Source organism: Micromesistius poutassou (assembly GCF_964030765.1).
Source record: "Micromesistius poutassou genome assembly, contig: SCAFFOLD_1216, whole genome shotgun sequence".
Classification (NCBI taxonomy): domain Eukaryota; kingdom Metazoa; phylum Chordata; class Actinopteri; order Gadiformes; family Gadidae; genus Micromesistius; species Micromesistius poutassou.
The window spans coordinates 1-10,000 of NW_028177389.1; the positions used below are offsets into that span (position 1 = coordinate 1).

A 10,000-nucleotide genomic window follows, 5' to 3' on the forward strand; every position below is an offset into this window, starting at 1 on the left:
CATATGGCTAACAGCACCATGCTAACAGCATAGGACTATGACAACAAACAGGGACTATGGTAACACACAGCAGCATGCAATGGTACTTTGCTGTTAGCCTTATGTTGCTATGAGTTAGCATGGCGCTGTTAGCCTTAGCCTTATGTTGCTATGCTATCACATTAATTAGCGTGCTGTCATCACGCATCAACACGAATGTTAACCAAACCAGTTGAGCCCTGACATGAGACATGAGAACGACATCGCCATGTTGACGAGATGGAAGATGATGGTGTTAATGATGATGGGGGTGGTGGTGATGAAGATGGTGATTATGATGATGATGATGATGGGGGTGGGGATGGTGGCCGTGCCCCGGCGTCGCCCCCAGGGTTGCGTCTCCCTCTCCATATGTCTCATTAGCTCTCTCCGGCCCCCGTTCACACTGCCACCCTGAAGTTATCCAGACATTAGCCTGAGGAGCTGTGCGTGTGAACGCAGCCGTCTGAATCATTTGGACGTTGGGCTGATTTCGGCCCCACCAGCGCCCTGTTCGAAGCCTGTAATCTCTGGTGGAGCCCGTGTGTGTGTGGGTAGAGCAGGTCGTGTCCGGGTAATTCACAGCGGCCCGGCCCTGTGATCATACTCCGCCGCAGTAGAGGGCGAAGATGAAGAAAAGGACGAGAAGATGAATTCAACGAGCGTTGAGGATGTTTCCGTCATGTGACCGGAGCGACACCGGAAGAGATGTGGAAACATCCAATTAAGTGAGTAAGTCACGATGTCGTTGTCACGCACGAGTCGGTAGTCCCGTCCACCATCTTGGACGGGCTTGTTTTAGCCCATTCACCAGACGCTTTTATCCAAAGCGACTTGCGACGCTTCGTCGCACACATTCACACACCCACGGCGGTGGCGGCGGCGGCAACCGCACAAGGCGACGGCCGGCTGGTCGGGAGCAGTGAGAGGGAGAGGTGTCTCGCTCAGGGACACCTCGACACTCTAGGAGGGAGGCCAGGGATTGTTGAACTAGCAACCTTCTGGTTACAAGTCAACCCGCTCTACCTCCTGAGCTGAGCCGATCCAAACAGCCGGGGGCTGGAGGCAGAACGCAAGCAGGAACCGGAGGCCAAAAGGAAGAGCCTCTCGCTGGTCTCCTCTCGCTGGTATCCTCTCGCTGGTATCCTCTCGCTGGTCTCCTCTCGCTGGTCTCCTCTCGCTGGTATCCTCTCGCTGGTCTCCTCTCGCTGGTATCCTCTCGCTGGTATCCTCTCGCTGGTATCCTCTCGCTGGTATCCTCTCGCTGGTATCCTCTCGCTGGTCTCCTCTCTCTGGTCTCCTCTCGCTGGTATCCTCTCGCTGGTATCCTCTCGCTGGTCTCCTCTCTCTGGTATCCTCTCGCTGGTATCCTCTCGCTGGTATCCTCTCGCTGGTATCCTCTCGCTGGTCTCCTCTCGCTGGTATCCTCTCGCTGGTATCCTCTCGCTGGGCTGCTGAGCGGCAGACATGAAGGAATGGAGGTGCGACCACAGTCGGTCACAGTTTGTCACACTGATCTCGGGGCTCCAAGTGAACGAGCCGAGAGTCGTAGTGTCACCAGAGACAATCCAACGAGATCGTGTTTACTACAACTCTGTAGTAAAGTAAATGCTTGACAAGCAAGCATTTCCAAAACACGAGACGCAGGTTACTTCATCCCGTCGTGCAGGTGCAGTTTGTCACTTGGACACAGCCGAGAGATGAACGGCGGGTTCCGTCCAGGGAGACTGGGAGGCTGGGGTGTCAGGGTACTGGGAGGGGTATCAGGGTACTGGGAGGCTGGGGTATCAGGGTACTGGGAGGGGTATCAGGGTACTGGGAGGCTGGGGTATCAGGGTACTGGGAGGGGTATCAGGGTACTGGGAGGGGTATCAGGGTACTGGGAGGGGTATCAGGGTACTGGGAGGCTGGGGTATCAGGGTACTGGGAGGGGTATCAGGGTACTGGGAGGGGTATCAGGGTACTGGGAGGGGTATCAGGGTACTGGGAGGGGTGTCAGGGTACTGGGAGGGGTGTCAGGGTACTGGGAGGGGTGTCAGGGTACTGGGAGGGGTGTCAGGGTACTGGGAGGGGTGTCAGGGTGCTGGGATGGGTGTCAGGGTACTGGGATAGAAGGGCTTAATGGGACTGGGAGATGGGTGCATACTGGTTTCCCATTTCAACACATCTTTCGCTTGTTGACGCCGATATTGTTTGGGGAGGATTTGAGGTGTCTGGGCCCAATCTTTCATTAGTTTATTGACATTATCTATTTATTTGTCGATTTGAAAATGATCACTAAAGATACGGAGAGATGAGGAGCATCACAGGAAGCCTGATAATCACAGGCAAAAAATCGTGCTGAATTAAATGTCTGTTTGCAGACAAACTACGATCTTGTTGGGTTGTGACTGGCGCTTGTTTTGAATTGGCGACCATTCAGAACAGAGATCAGATCAGAGTGTTCCCCTAACATGAGCAGGAGCATGAAGACATGAAGACTGTACAACTGGAAGGACAGAAGACCATCCAAGAAAACCACCATGCTTTCAAATTCAAGTTTCAATGCTGTCCATACGTGTTCCGATATACGTGAAATAAAACCAAAAAAAGACAGATTTGGTTATTCGACGTCGACGCCGTAGGTACTCTGCTGCCTCCCGACTAAGCCCCGCCCACAGACTAATGTTATTGCCTCTTACAGAAAAGAGGTCACAAGATATTAGACATCGTCTCTATGCTAATGATCTTCCATTTGCTTTGATCAAAGAGACCATGCAACTTCCTGTCCCCTTCTGTCTTCCTGCAGGACAATAGAGGCAATGGGTGTGTGTGTGTGTGTGCGTGCGTGTGTGTGTGTGTGTGTGTGTGTGTGTGTGCGTGTGTGCGTGTGTGTGTGTGTGTGTGTATGTGTGGGGGTGCGTGTGTGTGTGTGTGTGTGTGTGTGTGTGTGTGTGTGTTGGTGTGTGCATGTGCGTGTGTTCAAGCGCCAAGGAGGTAAAACTGAGCTTTTAGAAAACGCTCTCCAAAGTGTGCACACACACTCATGCACCGCTACTCACACACTCACACACACACACACACACACACACACACACACCAATGTGCACAAACACACACATACACACACATACACACATTCTTTGTGTCTCTGTCTGACCTTTACAGTGAACACGACCCTGACTGATTGGAACAGATTTCTAACATGGCTCTATGACTCTCGCACACACACACACACACACACACACACACACACACACACACACATAGATGGATGAATTGGTGGATAGATGAATAGGTGTGTGTGTGTGTGTGTAGGTGTGTGTGTGAGTGTGTGTGTGTGTGTGTGTGTGTGTTTACAGATGTGTATCAAGTGTGCAGTACCATGTCGTGTTTAATGGCTTAGCCTCTCCTTGCCTCTCCTAGCGCTATACCGTTGGTGCTTTGGTGCTACCCTATGCTGCCAGCTAACCACTGTTAGCACAGGGCTGCTAACTAAGCTATGTTGCTATGCTATGTTGCTACGCCGTGCTGCCAGCTCAATGCTGCTGCGCTACGCCGCTTGCTAAGCGCCGCTGGTGTAAGCCTGCTGCGCTATGTCGCTAGATAAACACCGCTAGCACAAGGCTGACATGCTACGCCGCTACGCCGTGCTACTAGCTCAATGCTGCTACGCTACACAGCTAGCTAAACTAACTGCTAGTGTACGGCTGCTATGGTGTGCTGCTAACTATGCTGTGCTTCTAGCCAAACGCCGCTAGTACAAGGCTGCTAGTACGCTGTGTTGCTGGCTAAACACCGCTATTGCAAAGCCGACGCCGCCACGCCAGGCTGCTAGCGCATAGCCGCTCCCACTCTGCTGTCGGCTAAACGCGGCTAGCGCCGGCCCGCCCGCCGCACTGTGCTGCCCAACCATCGGCTGCCCAACCATTATCATGTAAATGTAATGTCAGGGACCTACCTAGCGTAGCGTGCTAAGGCGCTAATAGCAGCAGAGTATTATTTAAATGGCAGCGCTGTAATGGAAAGATGCTAAATGTCAACCAAGAAATGATGGGATGGCTGAATGAAGGCCACTTACACCCTCATCTCTCATCCTGCCCCGATCTATCATCCCTCTCTACCACCAGGGAGAGTGGGGGGGGGGGGGGGTCGGTGTGGGTGTGTGTGTTTGTGTGTGACATTATATATATATATGTGTGTGTGTGTGTGGGTGTGTGTCTTAATATGTGTGCGTGTGCGTGTGTGTGGATGTGTCTTTATGTGTGCGTTTGCCTGTGTGTGTGTGTGTGTCTTTATATGTGCGTGTGTGTGTGTGTGTGTGTGTGTGTGTATGGGAGTGTGTCTTAACGCGTGCGTGTGTGTGTGTGTGTGTGTGTGTAAGTGTGCGTGTGCCTGTGTGTGTGTGTGTGTGTCTTTATATGTGTGTGTGTGTGCGTGTGTGTGTGTGTGTGTGCCTGTGTAATAAAATTGATGCGATGCTGTTCACTTTCCCCTGGGGGATTATGGGTAATAGGATCTACCATCCCCTTGAACTCTGACACCATCATCGCCACAGCGATGTCTCTGAAGACACAACTATTATGGGCTGTAGAGGTTAGACATGTGCGCACACACACACACACACACACACACACACACACACACACACACACACACACACACACACAGGTAGGACCTGGCCTCGTCTCGCATGTGTGTGAATGAAGCTCTCTGTTCAGCACCAGCTCTCTCTCACTCCCCCTTACACCCTCTCTCACTCCCCCTTACACCCTCTCTCACTCCCCCTCACACCCTCTCTCACTCCCTCTCTCGGACATGGTCCTACAGGTCCTCTCTTTCTTAAGGCTTTTTGTCGTCCTAACGCAAAATTATGTGTATCTAGGTGTGTAGCTTGTTGTGTATCTAGGTGTGTATCTAGGTGTGTAGCTTGTTGTGTATCTAGGTGTGTAGCTAGGTGTGTATCTAGGTGTGTATCTAGGTGTGTATCTAGGTGTGTATCTAGGTGTGTAGCTTGTTGTGTATCTATGTATGTAGCTTGTTGTGTATCTAGGTGTGTAGCTTGTTGTGTATCTTGGTGTGTAGCTAGGTGTGTATCTAGGTGTGTATCTAGGTGTGTAGCTTGTTGTGTATCTAGGTGTGTAGCTTGTTGTGTATCTAGGTGTGTATCTAGGTGTGTATCTAGGTGTGTAGCTTGTTGTGTATCTATGTATGTAGCTTGTTGTGTATCTAGGTGTGTAGCTTGTTGTGTATCTTGGTGTGTAGCTAGGTGTGTATCTAGGTGTGTATCTAGGTGTGTATCTAGGTGTGTAGCTTGTTGTGTATCTAGGTGTGTATCTAGGTGTGTATCTAGGTGTGTAGCTTGTTGTGTATCTAGGTGTGTAGCTTGTTGTGTATCTTGGTATGTAGCTAGGTGTGTATCTAGGTGTGTAGCTTGCAGAGATGTATAAAGTACTAGAGACCCAGACTTAAGTAAAAGTACAAGTACTTGAGTAGAAGTAGAAGTGTTCTTTAAACACCTCACTTAAGTGGAAGTACTAAAGTATTCAAAATGTTTTGTACTTAAGTATTGCAAGTAGTTTATTTTTAAATGTACTACTCAAGTACTAAAAGTAAAAGTATTGAGTCATGTTTATATTAAAGAAAGCAGTCAAAAGTTTGAATATCATATTGTTTATATTATCTCAAATATTTAAACTGAAGGACACACAATTCCTTTGGCTGTAGCAGCAGTACAAGGACAGGAATACATACAGAGCTGTCTTAAAGCTGTCAAAGGCCACGTACAAGTGTTTATGTAAAGACAAACAACTAAACTTCTCGAAGGCCAGACGGGTATTCCAAGGAAAACGGCTAAATGACAAGTTCAAGGACAATTCCGGTATTTTGAACATTGACCCTTTCTGATTTGACGATTTTAACGAGTAACGATTCAGCACATGAAAAATGTATTGGAGTAAAAGTATTAAAGTCATCAAAATATGCAGTAAAGTAGAAGTAGGAGAAAAAAATAATACTCCAATAAAGTACAGATACAGCATTTTGTACTTAAGTACAGTAGTGAAGTAGTTCTACTTCGTTACTATACATCTCTGGTAGCTTGGTGTGTATCTAGGTGTGTAGCTTGTTGTGTATCTAGGTGTGTAGCTTGTTGTGTATCTATGTGTGTAGCTTGTTGTGTATCTTGGTGTGTAGCTTGTTGTGTATCTAGGTGTGTAGCTTGTTGTGTATCTATGTGTGTAGCTTGTTGTGTATCTTGGTGTGTAGCTTGTTGTGTATCTTGGTGTGTAGCTTGGTGTGTATCTTGGTGTGTAGCTTGGTGTGTATCTTGGTGTGTAGCTTGGTGTGTATCTAGGTGTGTAGCTTGGTGTGTATCTTGGTGTGTATTTGGCGTGTAAGTGCGTGCGTATTTAAGTGTGTATTTAAATGTGTGTGCACGGGTGTATCGAAGTGTCTAGGCTTGTATGATGACCTCAGGTCTGACATGGGCTGTGGCTCAGAACCTGGTTCTGTCCCACTGGTGCTCTTAAACTGGTTCTGATACCTGCTGGTTCTGTTACACTGGTTCTGTCAAACTGGTTCTGTTACACTGGTTATGTTACACTGGTTCTGTTACACTGGTTCTGTTAAACTGGTTCTGTTACACTGGTTATGTTACACTGGTTCTGTTACACTGATTCTGTCCCACTAGTTCTGATACCTGTTGGTTCTGCTATACTGGTTCTGATGCCTCCTGGTTCTGCTATACCGGTTCTGATACCCACTGGCTCTGTCACACTGCTTCTGGTACCTCCTGGTTCTGTCCCACTGGTTTTCCGATACCCACTGTCTATGTCCCACTGGTTCTGATACCTGCTGCTTCTGTTGTACTGGTTCTGATACCCGCTGGCTCTGTTACGCTGGTTGTTATACTGGTTCAGACACCCAGCTGGTTCTGATTCACTGGTTCTGATACCTGCTGCTTCCTGTACAACTGGTCCTGGTTCCTGATTCGCGGCGGTTCTCTCAGACCCCATGCAGGGCCCGCAGCACGTGGAGGTGGTGGAGGTGCAGTCCAAGCAGCTGACGGTGCACTGGGAGCCCTTCGGATACAACGTGACGCGCTGCTACTCCTACAACCTGACCGTCCACTACCGCTACCGGCCCGTAGGGGGCGCTGCCAGGTACGCCACCGCTACCAGGTACACTACCACCGCTACCAGGTACACTACCGCGCTACCAGGTACACTACCGCGCTACCAGGTACGCCATCGCTACCTGGTACACCACCGCTACCTGTCTGTAGGGGGCGCTGACAGGTACACTCCTCCCCCTGTAGGCGGAGCTATAAGGTAGACTCCTCCCCCTGTAGGAGGAGCTATAAGCTAGACTCCTCCCCCTGTGGGAGGAGCTATACTGTAACCCCTCCCCCTGTAGGAGGAGTTATAAGGACGGCGCATCAGCTATCAGGCTATCTAGTTCGCTAGGGTCTTACTAACACCATTGATAGTGGACCAGTACCAGTGACCAGTACCAGTGACCAGTACCCTGCTGTGTGGGGGGTGGGGGTGACGGTGCTGCTTGGTGTCTCCCTGTACCCCGCTGTGCTGTGTGGGGGGGTGGGGGTGACAGTGCTGCCTGGTGTCTCCCTGTACCCCGCTGTGCTGTGGGGGGGTGGGGGTGACGGTGCTGCTTGGTGTCTCCCTGTACCCCGCTGTGCTGTGTTGTGGGGGGTGGGGGTGACGGTGCTGCTTGGTGTCTCCAGGGGCGCGGCGGCCAAGGAGGAGAGCCGCGAGGAGGTGTGCTACGACGCCATGAGCACGTCTCCGCAGCACACCATCCACCACCTGCCGCCCTACACCAACGTCAGCGTGAGGCTGGTCCTCAGGAACCCCGAGGGGGAGAAGTTCAGCCCCGAGCTGCTGGTGCTCACCCAGCAGGACGGTGAGCCCCTCCTCCACCCTTACTCCACCCCCTCCTCCTCCTCCACCCCTCCTCCTCCCCTCCTCCTCCCCTCCTCCACCCTTACTCCACCCCATCCTCCACGCCATCCTCCACCCCCTACTCCGCCTCTACTCCACCCCTCCTCCACCCCTCCTCCTCCCCTCCTCCACCCCCTACTCCACCCCCTCCTCCACACCCTACTCCACCCCCTACTCCGCCCCTCCTCCACCCCCACTCCACCCCCTACTCCACCCCCTCCTCCCCCTCTCCTCCACCCCTACTAGGAAGGAGCAGGTAGGGCTCTGAACCCAGACCCTTCCTCCGGGAGTCGACCACCACCGGTCTGTCCTGTGCTAAATGTCAAATATAACACAATGCAAATTGCAAATTGTCTCTGCCTGTCTGTCTCTCTCTCTCCCTGTCTGTCTCTCTCTCCATGTCGCTCAATGTCTCTCCCTCTCTCTCTCTCTTTGTCTCTCTGTGTCTCTCCCTGTCCCTCTGTGTCTCTTTCTCCCTCCCTCTTTCTCTCTCCTTCCCTCTCTCATCCTGTCTCTCACCCTCTCTCTCCCTGTCTCTCCCTGTCTCTCTCCCTGTCTCTCTCTCTATCTCTCTCCCTCCCCTGTCTCTCCCTCCCTCTCTCTCTCTCTCTCGCTCTCTCTCTCTCTCTCCCTCCCTCCCCCTGTCTGTCTCTCTCTCTCTCTGCCTGTCTCTCTCTCTCCCTCTCTCCCCCTGTCTGTCTGTCTGTCTCTCTCTCTGTCTGTCTGTCTGTCTCTCCCTCCCCCTGTCTGTCTGTCTGTCTGTCTGTTTGTCTGTCTCTCCCTCCCCCTGTCTGTTTGTCTGTCTCTCCCTCCCCCTGTCTGTCTGTCTGTCTCTCTGTCTGTCTCTCCCTCCCCCTGTCTGTCTGTCTCTCCCTCCCCCTGTCTGTTTGTCTGTCTCTCTCTCTGTCTGTCTCTCCCTCCCCCTGTCTGTCCGTCTGTCTGTCTGTCTGTCTCTCCCTCCCCCTGTCTGTCTGTCTGTCTGTCTGTCTGTCTGTCTGTCTGTCTGTCTGTAGTCCCTGGCCCTGTGCCTGTCTCTTCGATCCAGGGCAGTAGCTACGAGGAGCGGATCTCTCTGAGCTGGAAGGAGCCTCTCTACACGTTCGGGATCATACAGCAGTACGAGGTGACATCTTGATCCCGGACTATTCAAATACCCCGTCGCCGACGGCAACCAGGACACACGTCCAATCAAACATGACACTTTGATGGTCAATGTGGTTGTCATGGCAATCCATCAACCTGTCACCCAGGCTGTGTGTGTGGGTGTGTGGGTGTGTGTGCGTGTGTGTGTGTGTGTGTGTGTGTGTGTGTGTGTGTGGGTGGGGGGGGGATTGAATAGGTGTGTGTGTGTGTGTGTGTGTGTGTGTGTGTGTGTGTGTGTGTGTGTGTGTGTGTGTGTGTGTGTGTCTGAGAGTGTGTGTGAGAGAATGTGTGATTGAGGGAGTGTGCGTGTGTGTGCCTGGACATGAGAGTAGGAGAAGAGAATAATATGACCGTAAGACTGACAGATAGATCTCTATCCTCATCAGAGTCAGAATCAGAAATGCTTTATTGATCCCAGTGGGGATATTGGGTCACATTAAAGTTGCACCCATTCTCGAATAAAATATATATAGCAAAGAAAAATGACACATAGAGATATATCTATCAGAAAGACAGACAATTACTGTGTTTTTTTCCCCTGCAGATATCCTACAAGGCACTGAGCTCTTTCGACACAGAGTTCGATCTGACCAATCAGAGCGGGAAGGTGTTCAAAGCAGCCAATGAGACGAGCCACCTCTTCACGGGCCTCTCCCCTGGCTCCACCTACTCCTTCACAATCAGCGCGTCCACTATAAAAGGGTTTGGTCCGACGGTCAGCTCCCAGGTCACCACCAAGATATCAGGTAGATACACCTGTCTCCTGTTAATACACCTGTAACTACACCTGTAACTACACCTGTACCTACACCTGTAACTACACCTGTAACTACACCTGTACCTACACCTGTAACTACACCTGTACCTACACCTGTAACTACACCTGTACCTACACCTGT

The 10,000-nt window shown here is 51.2% G+C and overlaps 1 protein-coding gene across 1 annotated transcript in view; it reads left to right on the forward strand.

Moving 5' to 3' along the window:
• Positions 1–446: 446 nt before the first annotated feature.
• LOC311376172 (receptor-type tyrosine-protein phosphatase mu-like) overlaps positions 447–10,000 on the forward strand; it is a gene marked incomplete at its 3' end in the record, with an annotated part of 14,037 nt that continues 4,483 nt past the window's right edge. Inside the window, exons 1-5 of the mRNA XM_084491037.1 lie at positions 447–746; positions 7,007–7,160; positions 7,742–7,920; positions 8,972–9,081; positions 9,646–9,847. Of these exons, the coding sequence (XP_084347163.1) occupies positions 7,012–7,160; positions 7,742–7,920; positions 8,972–9,081; positions 9,646–9,847 (640 nt within the window). The remainder of the gene's footprint in view (positions 747–7,006; positions 7,161–7,741; positions 7,921–8,971; positions 9,082–9,645; positions 9,848–10,000) is intronic.